Here is a 24,417-nt window from a genome sequence, read left to right on the forward strand (position 1 = left end):
AGTTGTTTCATTACAGCACGTCCGAAAAGGAGTAGGAAGAAGCAGAGCTTATTTAATCCTATCCCTTTTCATACCATAGCAATTTTATCCTATTTCCTTGTTCTCTGTAACACATACTTACCAACCTTGAGACCTCCGATTTCGGGAGGGGGGCGTGGTCGGGGCGGGGGCGTGGTTAAGAGGGGAGGAGTATATTTACAGCTAGAATTCACTGAAAGTCAAGTATTTCATATATATATATATATATATATATATATATATATATATATATATATAAACAGGAAATGAGGATCGCTGAGAAGAGTCTATTTCCTTGGTGAGGCCGTGGAGGCGTCCTGAGGGAGCAGAAGTCAAGTATTTCCTATATATATATATATATATATATATATATATATAAACAGGAAATGAGGATCGCTGAGAAGAGTCTATTTCCTTGGTGAGGCCGTGGAGGCGTCCTGAGGGAGCAGAAGTCAAGTATTTCCTATATATATATATATATATATATATATATATATACATATATATATATATATATATATATATATATAGGAAATACTTGACTTTCAGTGAATTCTAGCTATATATATATATATATATTTATTTTATTTTATATATATATATATATATATATATATATATATATACATATATAAATAAGAGAAATGCTTGAATTTCAGTGTTCATTTATTTACACATATACACACACATAACACTCATCTACTCATTGTTTAGTTAAGGGTTGAATTGTCCATCCTTGTTCTATTCTCTGTCACTATTTTTCTAAGCATGCTGAACACCCTCTCTGATGATGCATTCTGCTTCATCTCCTTGTTGTGTGCGCAGTTGTGCACTCTTTAAAAGCCGTAGGTGTTATTGTCACATCTGCATGTACAGTAGATGGCAGTATTGGCCTGTTCTCAACATTGCTGTTTATGGCAGACTAACTGCTTTACGGTAGACAAAAACGTGACTGCTGTTGTTGTGTGTTGTTGCCGCGCTGGGAGGACGTTAATGAAACTGCCTAACAATAAACCCACATAAGAAACCAATAACTCGCCCTCCATCATTCTACAGTTATAACGTCATTGGGCAGGCACGCTGTTTTATTGTGGAAAAGCGGACGTGAAAACAGGCTGTCGACACGTCACTCAGGTCCGTCTGAATTTCGGGAGATTTTCGGGAGGAAATTTGTCCCGGGAGGTTTTCGGGAGAGGCCCTGAATTTCGGGAGTCTCCCGGAAAATCCGGGAGGGTTGGCAAGTATGCTGTAACAGAACAGTGAACACATAAATAATAAATAAATAAAATATCATAGTAAGCAAAATATTAAATACATAAATGATATTTGTCTCAATTAAAACAAAGGAAAAAAAAAAGGGTTTAAGATGTTCATCATAATTCTTGTTCTGTGTACTTTGTGAACACTTGTAGTTTGAACAGTCTCTTAAACTGAATCATATTGGTGCTTTGTTGGATTTCTTTGGTTAATCCATTACATAATTTAATTCCACATACGAATATGCTAAAGGTTTTAAGTGTTGTACGAGCATACAAATGTTTTAAATTAGATTTTCCTCTAAGGTTATATTTGTCCTCTTTTGTCGAGAAGAATTGTTGTACAATCTTGGGTAGCAGGTTATAGTTGACTTTATACATCATTTTAGCTGTTTGCAAATGCACCAAATCATTGAATTTCAATAATTGTGATTTAATAAATAATATTAAAATACATTTTGATAATTAATTTAGTTTCACAATACACCAAGGGTAACATATTGGCATCCTGGTCTTTTGGTTATGGTTATGGCTATGCTGTTAGTTTCTTTTCGAACATGCATACAATTACTATAGGATTAGGACGGTATACAGAGTATGAATATAATATAATTGGGTCAGTCCAAAAGGATTATTAAGATTCTGGACAAATGAGATGGCTGTCTGTATTTTTTTTAATCCAGCTGTCTGCTGTCACATTCACTTCAGCTGCCACTGCCACGCATAAGGAATAATCACAAATAAGGAAGCAAAATCACAAAAGTTTGTAAAAAACAATATTTCCTCCTCAAAAATCACACACGCTAAAAAAAGTTAGTGTCAGTTTGAAGTCAACGCGCTTTACTCACAACCGCCGCTACTGCGCTTCAGCGATCCAATAATCAACCACACACAACGTGAGCGTTATTAGTGATCCATAAAGTAAAGTATCCGCTGACAGGTCACTAGTTACCGTCTGACATTACTCTACCGTGCCGCGGTTGCGTGGCAAAACACCATCCATCCATCCATCCATTTTCTACCGCTTGACCCTTTCGGGGTTGCGGGGGTGCTGGAGCCTATCTCAGCTGCATTCGGGCGGAAGGCGGGGTACTACCTGGACAAGTCGCCATCTCACCACAGGGCCAACACAGATAGACAGACAACATTCACACTCACATTCACACACTAGGGACCATTTAGTGTTGCCAATCAACCTATCCCCAGGTGCATGTCTTTGGAAGTGGAAGGAAGCCGGAGTACCCGGAGAGAACCCACGCAGTCACAAGGAGAACATGCAAACTCCACACAGAAAGATCCCGAGCTCGGGATTGAACTCAGGACTACTCAGGACCTTCGTATTGTGAGGCACATGCACTAACACCTGTTCCACCGTGCTACCGTAGCAAAACACATCTTTCTTAAATGTGTTTTAGTTCGTGCTGTCTCTTGACTTTACAAACTGGACGATAAAGCATTACACTTGATCACTAAGTCTTTTTATTGATATAATACACATTACACACCAGTGTTGTCCCGATACCAATATTTTGGTACTGGTACAAAAATGTATTTCTGTATTTTCCTAAACAAAGGGGACCACAAAAAATGTCATTATTAGCTTTATTTGAACAAAAAATCTTAGGGTACATTAAACGCGGAGAACCAGTATGGATACATTTCTACAACGATGTCATTAATCAAAATAACGGAAGAGATTACTAATATAATAGATGGTAAAGAATAGAGATGTAACTACATCACAATCTTACTGTATGATATTATCACGGTATTAAGACCACAGTATGATATTATTGTGGCATTGTTAAAAAATAAAACTGGCATATTGTGTAAAATGAAGTGACAGTTATGTTTAGGATAAACACACTTACTAAAATTGAACACAAACATAATGCTCACATGTTCTAATATTTTGTATTGTTACTATACTAACTAACATGTATGTTTAAGTGAAAGGAATAGTGCAGAACAAGCAAATATATACAAATAAAAAAAAAAAAAACTTACTTCTAAGTGTCTTCAAAGTGACAATGTAACAATTGTAAAACAACAATGTACAATTTTGTGTCTTTCAACTTTTATGGTTATGTTACATATGTTATGTTTTTGCCAGGATTTGTTGTGTCTGTTTGTTTGCAACATCATTCAAAAAGTTATAGACAGATTTTGAAGAAATGTCCAAATAAAAAAAAATCCTCTTATCGACTACGAACACACTTCTCTCTAATGCTTCCTCTTTTTCTCTCCTTTACAGCGTTCCACGCCCCTATCTTGCCAGTCCTAATACGTACAGAGGCTTTTGTGAGATGTAGTTTATTTTCAGACTGCCCACCGCAAAAGTGACAAAACTACACGCACTGAGTGTCCGTTTAATACCGTCACACGTCACTGCATTATTGTTAGGGTTTAGAAACCACAATACTGTGGTATCTACTTTACCCCTACATCCCTAATAAACAGTGTGCATCTGCAGTGTTTATGGACCTAAGTAAGCCTGGGCGATATATCAACGTTATCGATATATTAGAGTTTTTTGTTGCAGACCATATACAAACCCCTTTTCCATATGAGTTGGGAAATTGTGTTAGATGTAAATATAAACGGAATACAATGATTTGCAAATAATTTTCAACCCATATTCAATTGAATGCACTACAAAGACAAGATATTTGATGTTCAAACTCATAAACTTTATTTATTTTTTGCAAATAATAATTAACTTAGAATTTCATGGCTGCAACATGTGCCAAAGTAGTTGGTAAAGGGCATGTTCACCACTGTGTTACATGGCCTTTCCTTTTAACAACACTCAGTAAACGTTTGGGAACTGAGGAGACACATTTTTTAAGCTTCTCAGGTGGAATTCTTTCCCATTCTTGCTTGATGTACAGCTTAAGTTGTTCAACAGTCCGGGGGTCTCCGTTGTGGTATTTTAGGCTTCATAATGCGCCACACATTTTCAATAGGAGACAGGTCTGGACTACAGGCAGGCCAGTCTAGTACCCATACTCTTTTACTATGAAGCCACGTTGATGTAACACGTGGCTTGGCATTGTCTTGCTGAAATAAGCAGGGGCGTCCATGGTAACGTTGCTTGGATGGCAACATATGTTGCTCCAAAACCTGTATGTACCTTTCAGGAATAATAGCGCCTTCACAGATGTGTAAGTTACCCATATCTTGGGCACTAATACACCCCCATACCATTACAGATGCTGGCTTTTCAACTTTGCGCCTATAACAATCCGGATGGTTCTTTTCCTCTTTGGTCCGGAGGACACGGCGTCCACAGTTTCCAAAAACTATTTGAATTGTGGACTCGTCAGACCACAGAACACTTTTCCACTCTGTATCAGTCCATCTTAGATGAGCTCAGGCCCAGCTAAGCCGACGGCGTTTCTGGGTGTTGTTGATAAACGGTTTTCGCCTTGCATAGGAGAGTTTTAACTTGCACTTACAGATGTAGTGGCCAACTGTAGTTACTGATAGTGGGTTTCTGAAGTGTTCCTGAGCCCATGTGGTGATATCCTTTACACACTGATGTCACTTGTTGATGCAGTGCAGCCTGAGGGATCGAAGGTCATGGGCATAACTGCTTACGTGCAGTGATTTCTCCAGATTCTCTGAACCATTTGATGATACTACGGACCGTAGATGGTGAAATCCCTAAATTCCTTGCAATAGCTGGTTGAGAAAGGTTTTTCTTAAACTGTTCAACAATTTGCTCACACATTTGTTGACAAAGTGGTGACCCTCGCCCCATCCTTGTTTGTGAATGACTGAGCATTTCATGGAATCTACTTTTATAGCCAATCATGGCACCCACCTGTTCCCAATTTGCCTGTTTACCTGTGGGATGTTCCAAATAAGTGTTTGATGAGCATTCCTCAACTTTATCAGTATTTATTGCCACCTTTCCCAACTTCTTTGTCACGTGTTGCTGGCATCAAATTCTAAAGTTAATGATTATTTGCAAAAACAAAAAATGTTTATCAGTTTGAACATCAAATATGTTGTCTTTGTAGCATATTCAACTGAATATGGGTTGAAAATGATTTGCAAATCATTGTATTCCGTTTATATTTACATCTAACACAATTTCCCAACTCATATGGAAACGGGGTTTGAAAAAAAATAAAAATAAAAATATATATATATATATGTATATTTTTTTTCTCCTCTTGCTCCACCATATTTTTTCCCCCTAAGATCTTCCATAGCTTGCACCCCCTTTCCTTAGCGGCACACCTGGCAAAAAAAAAAACATGGCTAATGCTAAAGCTGATGAGAGCGAGGCATTTGTTTGAAAGAAAAGAAATGTGTTGTCAATAGTTTGATTTTGCGATACAGGCATGGGACAAATGACTGCACGCTGCAAGGTTTGTTTAAAAAAAGGCAGCAGTACAACAAACTAATTTCTGCATCTGAAACCGAGGCTTCCAGACGGGAAATGCAACTCTTTACGAGGCGGACTTGACTGCAACAACAAACAAACTGCGGCTGAAAAGCAACGTACTGTGATGGAATCCTTCACACCAGGCGATGTGTGATGATCAGTGTTCTGATGTCACGTGGTACGCTACTTTTGATGTGGTTTTATGTAAACATTTCAGAGTCAGAAGCACAGTTCAATGAAGGAAATATCCTTTTATTAATTGAAGCAACAACTGAACTTGTTATCAAATAGAAACAAGCGACATTACACAAAGCAAACAACAAACACACGTACACACTAAATGGCAAATGGGTTATACTTGTATAGCGCTTTTCTACCTTCAAGGTACTCAAAGTGCTTTGACACTATTTCCACATTCACCCATTCACACACACATTCACACACTGATGGCGGGAGATGCCATGCAAGGCTCTAACAACAACCCATCAGGAGCAAGGGTGAAGTGTCTTGCTCAAGGACACAACGGACGTGACGAGGTTGGTAGAAGTTGGGGATTGAACCAGGAACCCCCAGGTTGCTGGCACGGCCACTCTGCCAACTTCGCCACGCTGTCCCCTACTACTACTAACTATGAGGGAACAAATCTATGACTGCGGTTACATGGGCATTTCCAAACGTTTTTGGTCCCCTGCTGTTCAGTTTTCCCTCGGAGGTCAGTTTTCCAATTGTTAGGTTTACGGTGTTTACATGTGCTGCGAGAACTAGCGTATGCCGTTTACATGTGACAACATGGCCCCCCTCCAAGCCGACATCCACTCCGCTTGACTCCTCTGCTGCCAAGGTCAGCGGTCTATTCCCCAATAATTCATCCATTAGGTCGTAATGGACAAAACCGACAGGATTCCAGCCGCTGGTGTTGTTCTGTTTTTTAGCCTTATAGTATGCCGCCTTGAGCGTTTTCCAACGATACTTAACCTGCTCGGTTGTCCGAACATAGCCAGCATCGCGCAAGTCTTCACACACTTTTTTATAAATGTCATTGTTCCTGTGCTTTCTTCCATCTATACGCGCCATAATGGTAAGTTCTTGCATAATGCTAAGGCAGACCGTAGTCTCCTCGTCACACCAGAAATACTAACTTTTGCTCGCCATGCTGTTTGTTTGTATTTCTCCTTCTTCAGCCCCAAAATAATGACTTGTACCTCATCTGATTTAAGACGTTTCCTGAAAGTTAGATGAAAGTCTGCCTGTAACTTTTTGAGATATCTACAGTGAAATGAAAGAAACAGAGTGAAGACTCTTGTCGCTCTCCACTATCTTTGTCACGGCAGAGCCGCTATTACAAACCCCGTTTCCATATGAGTTGGGAAATTGTGTTGGATGTAAATATAAACGGAATACAATGATTTTCAAATAATTTTCAACCCATATTCAGTTGAGTATGCTACAAAGACAACATATTTGATGTTCAAACTGATAAACTTTTTTTTTTTTGCAAATAATCATTAACTTTAGAATTTGATGCCAGCAACACGTGACAAAGAAGTTGGGAAAGGTGGCAATAAATACTGATAAAGTTGAGGAATGCTCATCAAACACGTATTTGGAACATCCGACAGGTGAACAGGCAAATTGGGAACAGGTGGGTGCCATGATTGGGTAAAAAAGTAGATTCCATGAAATGCTCAGTCATTCACAAACAAGGATGGGGCGAGGGTCACCACTTTATCAACAAATGCGTGAGCAAATTTTTGAACAGTTTCAGAAAAACCTTTCACAACCAGCTATTGCAAGGAATGTAGGGATTTCACCATCTACGGTCCATAATATCATCAAAGGGTTCAGAGAATCTGGAGAAATCACTACACGTAAGCAGCTAAGCCCGTGACCTTCGATCCCTCAGGCTGTACTGCATCAACAAGTGACAATAGTGTGTAAAGGATATCACCACATGGGCTCAGGAAAACTTCAGAAACCCACTGTCAGTAACTACAGTTGGTCGCTACATCTGTAAGTGCAAGTTAAAACTCTCCTATGCAAGGCGAAAACCGTTTATCAACAACACCCAGAAACGCTGTCGGCTTCGCTGGGCCTGAGCTCATCTAAGATGGACTGATACAAAGTGGAAAAGTGTTCTGTGGTCTGACGAGTCCACATTTCAAATTGTTTTTGGAAACTGTGGACGTCGTTCCTTCAGACCAAAGAGGAAAAGAACCATCCGGATTGTTATAGGCGCAGAGTTGAAAAGCCAGCATCTGTGATGGTATGGGGGTGTATTAGTGTCCAGGACATGGGTAACTTACACATCTGTGAAGGCGCCATTAATGCTGAAATGTACATAGGGGTTTTGGAGCAACATATGTTGCCATCCAAGCAACGTTACCATGGACGCCCCTGCTTATTTCAGCAAGACAATGCCAAGCCACGTGTTACATCAACGTGGCTTCATAGTAAAAGAGTGCAGGTACTAGACTGGCCTGCCTGTAGTCCAGACCTGTCTGCCATTGAAAATATGTGGCGCATTATGAAGCCTAAAATACCACAACGGAGACCCCCGAACTGTTGAACAACTTAAGCTGTACATCAAGCAAGAATGGGAAATAATTCCACCTGAGAAGCTTCAAAAATGTGTCTCCTCAGTTCCCAAACGTTTACTGAGTGTTGTTAAAAGGAAAGGCCATTTAACAGTGGTGAACATGCCCTTTCCCAACTACTTTGGCATGTGTTGCAGCCATGACATTCTAAGTTAATTATTATTTGCCAAAAAAAAATGAAGTTTATGAGTTTGAACATCAAATATCTTGTCTTTGTAGTGCATTCAATTGAATATGGGTTGAAAAAGATTTGCAAATCATTGTATTGCGTTTATATTTACAGCTAACACAATTTCCCAACTCATATGGAAACAGGGTTTGTAATCAGTTGTTCCTTATCTCATTTCGAACATTTCCTGAAAGTTCCATTAAAATCCACTTGTACCTTTTTGAGTTATTTTGCCAACTGACAGACAGACAAACCAACGGCAACAAATATATAGCTCATTGGCGAAGGTATTGATGAATTGAATTGAAATATTGGTGCAGAATAACATACGTGTGTTTATGGTCAGCATTCTCACAATGAACCAACTATTTAACCATTAGGCATCTCAAATTTCATATTCAGGCAGTGAAGACGCTACTTCAGAGCTAATACTAACTTCACCCAAGCACTTAAAACAGTACATCTACAGGGTCTGATGCAATCCAAAATAAAAGTACCCTACTGAGCACAGTTCATAAATATTACAATATAGGACATTTTACGTTAAAGGCCTACTGAAACCCACTACTACCGACCACGCAGTCTGATAGTTTATATATCAATGATGAAATGTTAACATTGCAACACATGCCAATACGGCCGGGTTAGTTTACTAAAGTGCAATTTAAAATTTTGCACAACATATCCTGCTGAAAACGTCTCGGTATGATGACGTCAGCGCGTGACGTCTCGGATTGTAGAGGACATTTTGAGACAGCATGGCGGCCAGCTATTAAGTCGTCTATTTCATCGCAAAATTCCACAGTATTCTGGACATCTGTGTTGGTGAATCTTTTGCAATTTGTTCAATGAACAATGGAGACAGCAAAGAAGAAAGCTGTTGGTGGGAAGCGGTGTATTGCGGCCGACTTCAGCAACACAAACACGGCCAGTGTTTCATTGTTTACATTCCCGAAAGATGACAGTCAATCTTTACCTTTGGCCTGTGGAGAACTGGGACAACAGAGACTCTTACCAGGAGGACTTTGAGTTGGATACGCAGACACGGTACCGTGAGTGCGCTTCCAAACATCTGATCGCTTGCCCGTACGTGCGTGCCGCTATGTGCATGTCACGTACGTAACTTTGGGAACTTTGGGGAAATATATCTTCTGTATGAACTTTGGGGAGGTGAACGGTACTTTGGGCTGTGGGATTGAGTGTGTTGTGCAGGTGTTTGAGTTGTATTGGTGGGTTATATGGACGGGAGGGGGGAGGTGTTTGTTATGCAGGATAAATTTGTGGCATATTAAATATAAACTTGGTTGTGTTGTGGCTAATAGAGTATATATATGTCTCGTGTTTATTTACTGTTTTAGTCATTCCCAGCTGAATATCAGGTCCCACCCACCTCTCACAGCATCTTCCCTATCTGAATCGCTCCCACTGCCATCTAGTCCTTCACTCTCACTTTCCTCATCCACAAATCTTTCATCCTCGCTCAAATTAATGGGGAAATCGTCGCTTTCTCGGTCCGAATCGCTCTCGCTGCTGGTGGCCATGATTGTAAACAATGTGCAGATGTGAGGAGCTCCACAACCTGTGACGTCACGCTACTTCCGGTAGAGGCAAGGCTTTTTTTATCAGCGACCAAATGTTGCGAACTTTATCATCGATGTTCTCTACTAAATCATTTCAGCAAAAATATGGCAATATCGCAAAATGATCAAGTATTACACATAGAATGGACCTGCTATCCCCGTTTGAATAAGAAAATCGCATTTCAGTAAGCCTTTAATATCTCTCATGAAATTCCACATTCTAATACACTACTACCCGAAGAAAAGGATTGAGCTGGAAAGGAGACGAAACTTGGCTCATTAGGAGCCTGGGCAGTCATTTTGCGACATCCTCTAATTTGAAGACTAATTAGATGTTTTCCAGAAGAGTGCCTGTACAACCCCTGACCTCTACAAGCCAAAACACTGTCACCTTCTTTGCCTCCTTGAGCTGACATTTTTTTAAATAACCTTTGTCCCTTGTGTCAACAACCCAGAATATAAGTGAAGGCAGGGTGTCCATTGGTTACTTATTATCGTCATCATCGTATATCGCACTGCCATGGTTTAATCATACAGCTGATTAATGGTGATTGACATGCTTTACAGATTGTTGGGTTAAAGGGGGTCCTCATCTAAATTCATATCACTTTGCTCGGGATGGAGCTCTGGGTTTTTAGACGTGTCAGTCAAATGCGAGGCTGTAATAACTGTAAACCAATCATGACAGTAGGGCGCCGGGTTGGTGTTGCACTGGATAGCGTCGCCCTATGATTACTCACGCCAGATTTGCATATTGCTATCCAGATGGCACACAAGTGAGTCAGTAACGTGACATTTGGTGTGGTATTTTGTTGCACATCACAGTGACGGCACCCTGGGCTGACAAACACCTCTTAGCCTTGTGCCAAGGTTAACAAAGCATTTGCGCAATCGATCACCACGTCACGCCTGAAGCTATTGTGGTAACCAGCAAAACATTGATCTAGGAATTTGTATTCAAACAACTAGCTATTACATTCTCTTCTGTAGGGTTTTGTGTTGATTATTCTAAAGTGTGGGTGTAATGTTTTTTTCTGGCGACCCCACACAGTCAGATAAAAGCAAAGCAATCCATGCAGATGCTGCCATCAGCGTCATAGCCACAAGTTTGTCTATGATATTGATGATTATTGGGATATTTGCGACAAATGTTAATCTTTTACTACTACTCAACCCCAGTAACAGAGGGCATTGTGGTTACATTTGTGTTGCTATGGTAACTGCCACATAACGCTTGTCCATATAGGGCCCTAATTTACGAAATGTTTGCGTGTACTAAAACACGTGCAAATAAGAATTAGGCATGCAATCCATTTTGCGTCCCTGTCTTCATTAATATGCAAAATATTTGCTGGTCTTCAGAACACTCACAATTCTGGGAGAAAAAAAATGCAAGTATAATTGTTTAGCACACACAGCCTGATTTACCAAACTCGAAAGTGATTGCGGCACCTATATAAGTGTCTTTATTTCGCACGTCTGTAAAGTATAGTCGCGATCAAAACTTGTAAAGAACATAATGTCATGGCTGTCTTGAGTTTCCAATAATTTCTACAGCTCTAATTTTTTTGTGATAGAGGGATTGGAGCACATACTTGTTGGTTACAAAAAACATTCATGAAGTTTAGTTCCTTTATGAAATTTTAATGGTTCTACTGTAAATGTGACCAAATCTGCTGGGTCAAAAGTATACATACAGCAATGTTAATATCCCTTGACAAGTTTCACTGCAATAAAGCTTCTGGTTGAATTTTTGACCACTCCTCTTGACAAAATTGGTGTAGTTGAGCTAAATTTGTTGGTTTTCTGACATGGACTTGTTTCTTCAGCATTGTCCACACGTTTAAGTCAGGACTTTGGGAAGGCCATTCTAAAACCTTAATTATAGGCTGATTTAGCCATTCCTTTACCACTTTTGACGTGTGTTTGGTGTCATTGTCCTGTTGGAACACCCAACTGCGCCCAAGACCCAACCTCCAGGCTTAGGATTTTAGGTTGTACTGAAGAATTTGAAGGTAATCCTCCTTTTTCATTGTCCCATTTAAAGCACCAGTTCCATTGGCAGCAAAACAGGCCCAGAGAATAATACTACCCCCACCATGCTTGACGGTAGGGTGGTGTTCCTGGGGTTAAAGGTTTCACCTTTTCTCCTCCAAATATATTGCTGGGTATTGTGGCTAAACAGCTACATTTGTGTTTCATCTGACCAAAGAACTTTCCTCCAGAAAGTCTTATCTTTGTCCATGTGATGTCAGATGAAACAAAAATTGAGCTGTATGGCCACGATACCCAGCAATATGTTTGGAGGAGAAAAAGTGAGGCCTTTAAACCGAGGAACACCATAACTACCGTCAAACATGGTGGTGGTAGTATTATGCTCTGGGCCTGTTTTGCTGCCAATGGAACTGGTGCTTTAAATGGGACAATGGAAAAAGGAGAATGACCTCCAAATTCTTCAGTACAACCTAAAATCATCAGCCCGGAGGTTGGGTCTTGGGCGCAGTTGGGTGTTCCAACAGGACAATGTCCCCAAACACACGTCAAAAATGGTAGAGGAATGGCTAAATCAGGCTAGAATGAAGGTATTAGAATGGCCTTCCCAAAGTCCTGACTTAAACGTGTGGACAATGCTGAAGAAACAAGTCCATGACAGAAAACCAACATTTTTAGCTGAACTGCACCAATTTTGTCAAGAGGAGTGGTCAAAAATTCCACCAGAAGCTCTTGGATGGCTACCAAAAGCGCCTTACTGCAGTGAAACTTGCCAAGGGACATGTAACCAAATATTAACATTGCTGTATGTATACTTTTGACCCAGCAGATTTGGTCACATTTTCAGTAGACCCATAATAAATTCATAAAAGAACCAAACTTCACGAATGTTTTTTGTGACCAACAAGTATGTGCTCTAATCACTCTATCACAAAAAAATAAGAGTTGTAGAAATTATTGTAAACTCAAGACAGCCATGACATTATGTGTTTTACAAATGTATGTAAACTTTTGATCGCGACTGTACTGTATGTGCAAGCTGATTGTTACACACGGCTGCAGGCTCAGTGGCGCCGCTGCAAAGACAGACAATGGACGGAAAAGAATCCTCTGTCCTAAGTGTGTATGTCAACATATTTGGAATGACAAAAAATAATAGACATATCGTCTATTTAGCAACATCCTTTTATAATGTCATACTAAATACTGGGTGACTTAAGGGGCTGATTAGAACAAATTCAATTGATGTTTTGCTTTCATTTCAGATCCAGGCCCTTGAGGTGGCAGTAATGGGGCAGTACAAGTACCTGGTAGTCCACTTGAACAGCAGACTGGACTGGAAGGACAACAGCAAAGCTGCAAACAAGAAGGGCATGAGCAGACTCTTTTTCCTGAGGAAGCTTAGGTCCGTTAATGTGTGCAGCAAGCTGCTGGAGATCTTTTTTCAGTCTGTTGTGGCCAGTGCCCTGTACTTTGCAGTGGTTTGTTGGGGGAACAGCACCAGCAAAAGGGACTTAAACCGAACTGGCCAAACTATTGGCACGCAGGTGTTTGTGTCAGGGAGGGACAATAGGACACTGGACAAACTGCTCGCCATCATGGACAATCCTGCCCACCCACTCCACCAGACAATTGAGGGACAGCGGAGCTCATACTCCAACAGGCTTCTCCAGCTTCGTTCCCACAGTGTTCGATTCAAGAACGCCTTCATTCCGCACTCCCTCCAGCTATATAATCTCTCGCCATACAACAATAGATTATATGTGTCTATTACCTGACCGCTTCTATGTTTGCTACCTCTCTTTGTTTATAATGTATATTTGCTGCTGGATCTACTCTTTATTTTATGCTACCCTTTTTTTTGCTGCAGCTGTTACATATACTGTAATATTGTACATGGTAATTGGGATTTGTTATATATTGTATATATTATATACAAATATAATATATTATAATAATATAACATATCAATATATATTATATACAGTATATATAATATGTAATTATTACATATATGCCATCCATCCATTTTCTACCGCTTATTCCCTTTGGGGTTGCGGGGGGCGCTGGAGCCTATCTCAGCTACAATCGGGCGGAAGGCGGGGTACACCCTGGACAAGTCGCCAACTCATCGCAGGGCCAATCACAGATAGACAGACAACATTCACACTCACATCCACACACTAGGGCCAATTTAGTGTTGCCAATCAACTTGTCCCCAGGTGCATGTCTTTGGAGGTGGGAGGAAGCCGGAGTACCCGGAGGGAACCCACGCAGTCACGGGGAGAACATGCAAACTCCACACAGAAAGATCCCGAGCCCGGGATTGAACCCAAGACTACTCAGGACCTTCGTATTGTGAGGCAGATGCACTAACCCCTCTTCCACCGTGCTGCCCTTATTACATATATGTTATATTTTATATTGCTACTACAGTACATTTTTAGTCTACTTTATACCTGCATTATCCTTTCCATCCTTACACTTTCCATCCTTTGTAACTGAGCTACTGTGTGGAACAATTTCCCTTGTGGATCAATAAAGTTTGTCTAAGTCTAAGTCTAATTTAGTGTTTTTTTCAATGGTGTTCCTTTTTTCACATAGAGTTCACATACATATTAACATATCTCCTATTTGGTAAAAAGGTCTTAAAGTATGCATGTTTGCTTCTTGAGCACATAAGTGCAGCGTCATTCCCATGAGCACACCTTAAAAAAAAAAGTGTTCTCAATGTAGATGCACTTTGGACTGTCGAAAATGCCCATAAAAGGTGGTATGTTTGAAAACATAGCTAAACGTGACAGGTAGGAGCATGATAACACGGACGTGCAGTGAATGATCGAGTCTCTCCGTGGTGATGGCCAGTATACTACACACAAAATCCTATTTTAAATAAGGCGGTCTGCACCATTTTTGAATTTTTCATGCAGGGTTAGTAAATCACACGCAGCACGCCTTTGTTTTACGAAATATCATACACAACAAAAAGTTGGCCTCCCCTCGGCAGAGCTATTAAGATAATATATGAGTAGTATAACAAAGGTAAGGTTGTTGGCAGATGCAGGATTTGTTGACACTGGGGTATAAAAAGAGAAAAACACAGCAACATGGGCCAGTTACCAAAGCCTTCTAGCCTTTGACTCCTCAAAACTCACCACAGATCAAATCAGAGGATATCCTCAACTCTCCATTGCACTCACTTCACAGCATCCCTCTATCCAACCAGCAGCCCTGCCATCCCATTAGCTCTGCCAAGCAGAGCTGTTGGAGTTCTAAATGGCCCAAAGGAGGAAGTGGAGGATGGGTTACTGAGTCCATTGAGTGTGTCTGAATATTTTGTGCAAATGCGTGAATGCCGTTCTGAGTGTGTGTCCCACTGGTTCTGTTGACAGCCCAGTGAAACCAGCAGACCCGCAACCTCCTTTTGCAGCAAAGGGAAGCGAATCCACCAAGGACTTGACATTTAACAACTGAGAAAGAGAGTTCACATTTAACCGATGAATGTTAACAGTCACAATAGCCTCAGTTTGTAAGGGACAAAGCTTTGGGCTCATGGCTGGAAGTAGTTTCTACCTCGTGATTACAGTCCCTAGCACAGCATGCTGACCAGTGTGAGGAGCTCGGTCATCCAGGAGGAACTCAGAGTAAAGGGCTAGTTCATGTGGCTCTGGCATCTAGTTTGGATGCCTTCTAAATGCCTCGCTGATAGCATTCCAGGCACACCCAACCGACAGGTGGCCTCAAGTTAGAGGGAGGCACCTCGAGGAACATGCTTTCTTTAGGCTTCACTTAACCACCATGGGAGACTCGGAAAGATGGGTATGTTGTTTCCTTTAATGTTAATAAGGTGACAGTGTTATGCCGAGGTATAGTTATACAATTTTCTGGACACATTATACTATTTATAGTCACAGTGGAGAGTGGGTGTGGCGCAAAATATTTTCTTCTTCCGCGGGGGTGGGGTAGCAGAAAATATTTGAGAAGCACTGGGTTAGATTTAGAACATGCTGGAGGGATTCTGTCAGCTAGACCTGGGAACACCTTAGTGTGCTTTGAGGTGGGTGTAGACCAGTGACGTGCAGTCACTAGAGGCAGGTGAGGCCGGACCTCAACTGCCATCATGGAAAGAAAAAAAATGTAAAAAGAAAAAAAAATAATTAAATTGTTATATGTATCCAGTGATTATATTATAAAGTTATTTTCCATTTAACTTCACCAGTTTTAGATTATTTTTATTTAAAATCGCTGAATTTTCACATTTGGATTCCGGACTCGGCTAACTGCTGGCCTGCTGTGCAGTGGGACTGTATTGCTATATAAACTATATTATACATTTCCATAGTTTAGTTAGCTGAGGTATATAATGTACAGTGTATATTGTCAACAACTGTATGTGTGTAACGTATTTCTTGTGCTGAGCGATCATAAAACGGCTGCAAAAGACGCACTGGCTGAGGCTCCAGTAACCCCGCCTCCTGCACCCCCGCCGTAGAATTGTTATATCAACTAAAGCCCACACTTAAACTTTCCACGTGCAAGATTGAATCTATTTAAAAAAGTTATTTCATAAGAAGCCAAAAAGTGCAAAAACAATAATGTTCGTGTTGGAGGAGTTGTGAATGACTGCAGGGCCACAAAATTAGGTACACTTGCAGACTGCAGGTGTATCTAATTCACAACTCCTCCAACACGAACATTATTGTTTTTGCACTTTTTGGCTTCTTATTAAATAACTTTTGTAACCTATTTTCATGGGCTTTCCTCTTTGTGATGTTAAGTTCCTGTTATGCACTGTTATAGAGTATATACCTTGAGCTCTTATTTTGAAGGCGCTAAGAGCGGAAGTGATGACACGTTGCGGAAGTTTTTGAAAGAAGGTAAATAAAGTGGTCCTCGTGTAAACTGGAGCCTCCGTGTTTGTTATTTTGTAGTTTCATACAGTATAGGCGACATTTATAAACCCTCGGTTACACTTTTTTAAATAGATTCAATTTTGCACGTGGAAAGTTTAAGTGAGGGCTTTAGTTGCGGCGCATGGACTTAATTTATAAGTAAAGGTAAGACCATAATAAGGTTTTTTTTATTAAATGTGCTTTTTTGTGTGCTACAGTTTGTATGTGTAAAGTTAAAGTTAAGTTAAAGTACCAATGATTGTCACACACACACTAGGTGTAATGAAATTTGTCGTCTGCATTTGACCCATCCCCTTGTTCACCCCCTGGGAGGTGAGGGGAGCAGTGGGCAGCAGCGGCGCCGCGCCCGGGAATCATTTTTGGTGATTTAACCCCCAATTCCAACCCTTGATGCTGAGTACCAAGCAGGGAAGAATGCTGGTATGAGCTTTTAAACATAACCCGTTAACTGCTGCCAATCAAATGGTGAATAAGATACTCTTTAGGGTTCATATGTTTGTAAATCTGACTGTGATGAAGTCAGTGCCTCACCAGTCATGAACCTCACCGCACGTCACTGGTGTAGACCGAAAGTTTGGACATCCCCCCCTGAAACTGTTAACCCCGTAATTTAGACCTGTATAAGCAGATGAAAGAACGGATGAATTGAGAATACTTATGATCTACAAATATAAAACATTGCCAGATATCTCTGCTTTTTGGTTTACCTAAATATCTCATCTGCCAAAAAATAGAGCAAATAAGGCACATTCAAAATAGGTCCAACAGCTCCACTACTCAGATATCATTATGCATTTATATTGCATTTACTAATCAGTGTCAAATGAGCTACAGATTGCAAGGCTCTCATTCTTTTTAAAATGCAGTACATTGCCAGTTTGGACTGTTTCCATCCCTTTTTCAGTGAGCATCACCCTTAACCTCATAACTGCAGATCAGCCCCAGGACACCTCAGCCCAGGTTGTTACTGACATAGTCCTGCCTCTCCATCTTGACAAATGATCCCTGATAGTCTGAGCAGAAATGGAGAAGACCAGAAGGTTGAGGTACACCTCATATCAGGTTACAAGTACGATACACAATGAACCCATGTGGTTGAGTGCATAGGCGCCGATCCACGGACAATGACGAGCACCCACGCGGGATTGATGGCAAATTTTTTCTCACCACCAAGCAAAAACCGCACATGCTCAGAAGAGTAGCGTCAGATTTACCGCCCGTCAGAGCGCCCTCTGGAAGAAATGTAGATCGGCGCCTATGGTTGAGTGTGACCCAGTGTGTTATACGACAATAAGAGATCAAGTTTATTGAAGTAGAGCATTATGATGTTCCTACCTCTGTTCCTACACCTTAAGGCTAAGGTGACCCACTTCTTAAACAGTCAACAACAGTGTAACAGTGTCATCAATCATGTTGCTTTTAGTATATATTTACATAGATGAAAAAAAAAACAATTTATCCCAACAGTTGATTAACATACCAACTGACTCCATTTGTGGGCTGTTGAACGGCAGACTTCCTTTGAGCGGAGGCGAGGAAGAGGTAGAAGAAAAAGAGGAGGGTCTGTATATCGTGAGCAAGGATAAGCACAGATTTATCTGATGTCTTCTTAAAATAAGAGAAGTAACATCATCAAAACTGCCCTTATCCATGCCTTCATAGACCAGCCCTCCTCTCCACTGAGACGTACAGTTGAAGAGCACATTCATTGAAGTGGACGACACAGAAAAGACTCCAGTGAAACAGTTCAAAACATACAGCTCAGATATAAGTGGAGATTTGAACAGAGGAGAGAAAATGGATCAGTTGGGGTTTAAGGCACAACATGATGAAACAATACAATGTGGGTCAGCAGCAACAAACATTACAGAATATTGTAACAGTATGTATGCATGTTATGTCCTGGTTTTTAGTGAGATGTTTCCTAACAAAGCCCAAACAGCTCTTACACCAAGGGGAATATGTGGCAAACACAAAAACAATGTATTAGTGGAACTAACTCAGCCTTTCAGGGGTGTAACAGTACATATTGCATGTGTATTTCAAACCTTAGGTGCAAAGCAATTTGTTCATACTTATTCCACCTCAGTGCATCTTATATACTTAAAACATGTATTCGCTGGATGCTGAATTATTCCAAAATAGTTTGGATGATGTCTTCAAAAATATTTAAGCTATTCCTGTCTAAAAAAGGTCTACATGAATGATCTGATCAAGAGGAGAGTTTGATGTTTTCTGTTTTTTTTAAGGAGCGCCGTAAGTGGCTGATCCGTTGGCGGTCCCGTCTTGTCCCCTTGTAACGTATGTCTGCTCTTAGTGGGACTGTGCCAAAAATGAAATTTCAGTTCTTATGTGTCTTGTACATGTTAAAGCATGGACAACAATAAAGCATATTGAATCTTGAGATGTGAAAATGTGAAATATTTTTTTACTAAATAATCAAGCTGCTTGTGCAGTAGAGAAATGGTACTTGTACCATCGGACAGGCTGAGCATTAGCTTTAAAAGGCACTTACTTTGTTACATACTGTTTTTTGTAACAAAATTATTCATATATTACTTTACTTGGTTTCAACATTTGCCCATTTTAAGTGTTTGTGTTGTCGTTTTTTTTTTCTAAAAGTGTTTCTGTTGAGTTTTTTTTTTTAATTAATCCGACACTCTTTTGTTAACGTGGCTGTATAGCATGTATATAGTGATATAAGGGCTGTGGAGCAATTACCAATGCAAAAGCAGTGCAGCTGCACCAAGTACAGCGGTTTTAAAAGGACACCTGCATCAATATATGAATTGTCATTTGTTAACAACGTTGAAGGAGAGTGCTTTATTTGTGCATATTACTACTAACAGTGCAAAATGTTAAGTAAATGCATTTGCAATTCTGTATGTTACAATGTCAAATTAGTAAAGTGCAAAGTGATTCATCACATTACATTATAGTGTCTTTAAAGATAAAATTACAAGTTGTAATGCTTTTTCAAACAAATTTGTTTTTGGCCAGCATCCAAAACTAACTTGATCTTAAACGATTTAAAGTCAAATTGATACCCAACAGACGGATTTCAAACTTTGGGTATTTCTCCATTGACACATATTTTTTATATAAATGCAACATGATTGGGGTAAACAATTTTTGTCTGTTCTGTATCTATTGCATTGTTTTTTTTTCTAGGGTTCCACAATATTGTTGATCACTATTTTTCTTTCACTCTATATACTAAGGGGTATAAAGTAGAAAATAGTCAATATTTACAAAACCTTTGACACAAGGTAATTTTACCGTTATTAAAAAAAAAAAAAAAGGAATGGAAAGTGGTAAGTGATTAGTGATTGATGCTCCCTTCTCAGATGTCTAACTATTGTGGGATTTTTTTAGGTCTGGCATGGCGTGAAACAAGGGCGGTAAAGGATTTTATTTATGGAATGAGGAGGAAACAAATGTAATGATAAATATTCTGAAATGCTTCAATATGATGGAGTGCGTACATCAACACTAATATGTTTATAACAGTTTGTTAAAAACTTCAAAAATACACTTTTTTCCGTAAAATGTATCATATGTATTAAAATAATGCTCTTGATCAGTATACAGCCAAGGAAATAAAATGTAACATTTGGAAGCTTTTGTTTTCAGGGCCCAGCTTGCCGGTGAGAAAAACTAATGTTTTGACGTCAGGACGTAATAAACAACAATATATAATCGTATTATGGCAATATGCAAACAAGTCTTGTCCGAAGACAATATCAATCTTAACCGCTACATTGTGAGCATGGAAACCTGTTCTCTCTCTTGTTGCCTTGCTCAATAATAATTCCAATATGTCAACTCTTGGAGCATTCCAACTTTTACATTTATGGGTAATTTTTTGGAGCCCAAAAAATAAATGTAGGTTTGACCTTTAACACCATGCAATTAGCTAGGTTATTTATTTAAGATTTCTATGTATTGTTTGTAGATTGTTGTTGAAATGTTTTTAAAAGTAGTGTATGTACGGGTACACCCCTTGAACAAGAGCACAAGGACTAAACTACACACAACAAAAGAGCTCTATATAAGAGGGACAGGGGAATACATAGGGTAGAGGCAAAAGACTACAACTGAGACTTCAGGTAAAAGCTGCCTCCAAACACTGAACAGTAAAAAAAATCTATTTCAAAAATTCAGATGACATTTCGTTAGTCTTCAACACACAGAAATGACATATCAGTGATTAGAGACAACTTTGACCCTTTGACAATGAAGAGCCTTCCCTACCATGGTGACTTTGGGAGCGGACCGGCCAATGTTTTTCTCCTAAAAAAACAGAACCAAGTGGTTATTTATCAAGCTGTTCCGTCTCTACTTTAATACAACATACACATCCAGTAACATGTTCATAAAGAGTTAAAAAAAATTCAGAAATGAGCAGAAATGGGAAGTTTCCATGGGAATTACCAGTACAACACAGAAATGTAAGTAGAATGTATGGAAATCTTTAAACCATATTGCACTTAAAACAGGCAGGTTTTGTATTTAGTACACCAAATTACAATAACATTTCCATTACAGTAATTGCCAAATATTCCAAACTTTGTCCATAACATTTCTTTAATTCCCCAACTGAAATTTCCATGGAAATTGTTCAGAAATCTGCAGGAAATTTCCCGAAAATATTCTGCCCTTTTGTCACCCTAGTTACATTAAAAAATTATTTAATCCCCTTGCTGTTTTTTTTTAGGTTCACCCCCTAAAAAAATACATATATTTCTATGGGTGATTTATAGTACAAGAAAGAGACATAATATAAAACCAAAAAAACTGAAAAAAAAAAAAAAAGATGAATGATATCCATTTATTGAAATCCTATAAAAGAAATACATAGTTGATTAAGCATTCTGATACACACAAATTATCCCCTTACTTTTATTTGGGTACTTTTTCCTGTGTGGATAAAAGACAGCTGTCACAGAATTGGTCTCGTCCATTCAAACCTCTCCACCAGCGTGGGAAATACATTTACCATAAGGAATATGGTGTGTTCATATCTTTGTAAAGGGGTACACTTAAAGAGGATTAAATCCCTCTGCCCCCACTGTACATATACTATACACTTCATTTGTACTTTGTGTAGTAGTTATTTATGGTACATCTTACACATAGCATCAGGTTTCCTTCCTCTTGGTTTCATGTCCTTCACACATAAGGAGAGGATATCCGTGAAAAGAAAGGTGGTGATAAAAAGTGAGCACCGTTGTTGCTCCCTGACTCCACATTACCATGCAGCACTTTAATCTATCAATATCGATTTCCCATCCCTCTTTTCATTGATGCTGCCTCCCACGCCGAAGAGAGGTGTTGCCCAGAAAGATATGCGTGACAGTGCTGACCGAAAACTCTATGACCAATTGAATTAGTACAATAATGATAAGAAAGGGTGGCCTATTAAAATAAATACAGCTAGGCCCCAAATAGGCTGATTAGCATACATTTCAGAGTTTCCACATGAGTGTACTGATAACTGCTGGGGCTTAACAACATGGAGTCCCTTGTGAAAGAAACATTCAAACAGCTCATGTCAGCGTTTAAATGCTAATGTACACAATGGATGAGTAGAGGCAACGCACAATTCAATAACTACTGTCTTTTTGTTGGAGCTTTCGTCCCTCCTTAACAACATGTCATTATATTTACTACACTTTTGGAAACACAACCATATAGTAAAGTGCATATTAAACTAAGATGAGGAAATAATAACATTATTTTGCTGGTGTATTAAGTTTGGGGCCATGCGTGAGCTGAGTAAAAGATGTAATGGTCACTAGTATTAGCATTAGTACCAGGACACTTATACACAAACAAACATTCAGCTCTGTCAAAAGTGTCAAACTCCCAGCCCATAAAAACACAATTCGATTACGATTCAGGGGCTTCGATTCGATTGTAAATAGAATATTTATGCATCTATAATTACTATATTGTATTATATTATTATATTGTATATTGGTAATATATTGTATATTAGCATTATTTATTCTAAATGTAATAATTAAGTATTACAAATATGTCTACAAGGCTCCTCCTTTGGCTACTGATGCATGCAGTATTGCGTCTTTCCTATATATATATATATATATATATATATATATATATATATATATATATATATATATATATATATATATATATATATATATATTAAGGGGGTGGGAAAAAATTGATTCAAATTCGAATCGCGATTCTCACGTTGTGCGATTCAGAATCGATTCTCATTTAAAAAAAAACATTTTTATTTTTTTTTAATTAATCAATCTAACAAAACAATACAAAGCAATACCATAAAAATGCAATCCAATTCCAAAACCAAACCCGACCCAGCAACACTCAGAACTGCAATAAACAGAGCAATTGAGAGGAGACACAAACACGACACAGAACAAACCAAAAGTAGTGAAACAAAAATTAATATTAACAACAACAGTATCAATATTAGTTACAATTTCAACATAGCAGTGATTAAAAATCCCTCATTGACATTATAATTAGACATTTATAAAAATTAAAAAAAATGAACAATAGTGTCACAGAGGCTTACACTTGCATCGCATCTCAAAAGCTTGACAACACACTGTGTCCAATATTTTCACAAAAATAAAATAAGTCATATTTTTGGTTCATTTAATAGTTAAAACAAATTTGCATTATTGCAATCAGTTGATAAAACAATGTCCTTTACAATTATAAAAGTGTTTTACAAAAATCTACTACTCTGCTTGCATGTCAGCAGACTGGGGTAGATCCTGCTGAAATCCTATGTATTGAATGAATAGAGGATCGTTTTGAATCGGGAAAAAAATCGTTTTTGAATCGAGAATCGTTTTGAATCGGGAAAAAAATTGTTTTTGAATCGAGAATCGTGACCCCAAGAATCGATATTGAATCGAATCGTGGGACGATTTTGAATCGAATCGTGACCCCAAGAATCGATATTGAATCGAATCGTGGGACACCCAAAGATTCACAGCCTTAATATATATATACACATATATATAGGTACCACTAAACAAGAAGACCTGAATTTAGGAGCAAATCTATCTACACTTGAAGACAATATTGAAACAACACAACAGATTGCTAACAAGAAGATACGGAACGGAGAAACTTCTGCAACAAAGACCAGAAATGCCAGGAATTGGAGAATCACATTGGTTCAGATACAAACTGTTAGGAATAAGGAATAATCGTTGTTACCTTTTGAACCCTAATAAGAAAGACTATCGACTATGTATCGCATGAGTTTATATCCTAAAATCAGAAGGCCTAGCAGAATCACAGTACAAGGTGCTTTGCTTATTGATAATATTTGTACAATTCAGTCTGATAATAATACTACAACTGGTCTGCTAATAACCGACATCAGTGATCATCTAGCAGTTAGATTACTTGTAAGAGTGATTCAGAAAATCAAAATTCGGACAATGTATACAAAAAAATGATGTAGATGAAGCATGTGTTACATTTGT

General features: G+C 39.0%; 1 protein-coding gene across 5 annotated transcripts in view; it reads right to left on the minus strand.

The window, feature by feature from the left end:
• shisa6 (shisa family member 6) overlaps window positions 1–24,417 on the minus strand; it is a 218,758-nt gene that overhangs the window by 48,880 nt on the left and 145,461 nt on the right. For 2 of the 5 annotated variants that reach the window (XM_061967049.2, XM_061967047.2), the window contains exon 5: window positions 21,173–21,211. The exons of the other annotated variants lie outside the window; for them this stretch is intronic. In XM_061967049.2, the coding sequence (XP_061823033.1) occupies window positions 21,173–21,211 (39 nt within the window). The remainder of the gene's footprint in view (window positions 1–21,172; window positions 21,212–24,417) is intronic. 5 annotated transcript variants of the gene reach the window in all.

Source organism: Nerophis lumbriciformis, linkage group LG11, assembly GCF_033978685.3.
Source record: "Nerophis lumbriciformis linkage group LG11, RoL_Nlum_v2.1, whole genome shotgun sequence".
In the NCBI taxonomy this organism is placed as follows: domain Eukaryota; kingdom Metazoa; phylum Chordata; class Actinopteri; order Syngnathiformes; family Syngnathidae; genus Nerophis; species Nerophis lumbriciformis.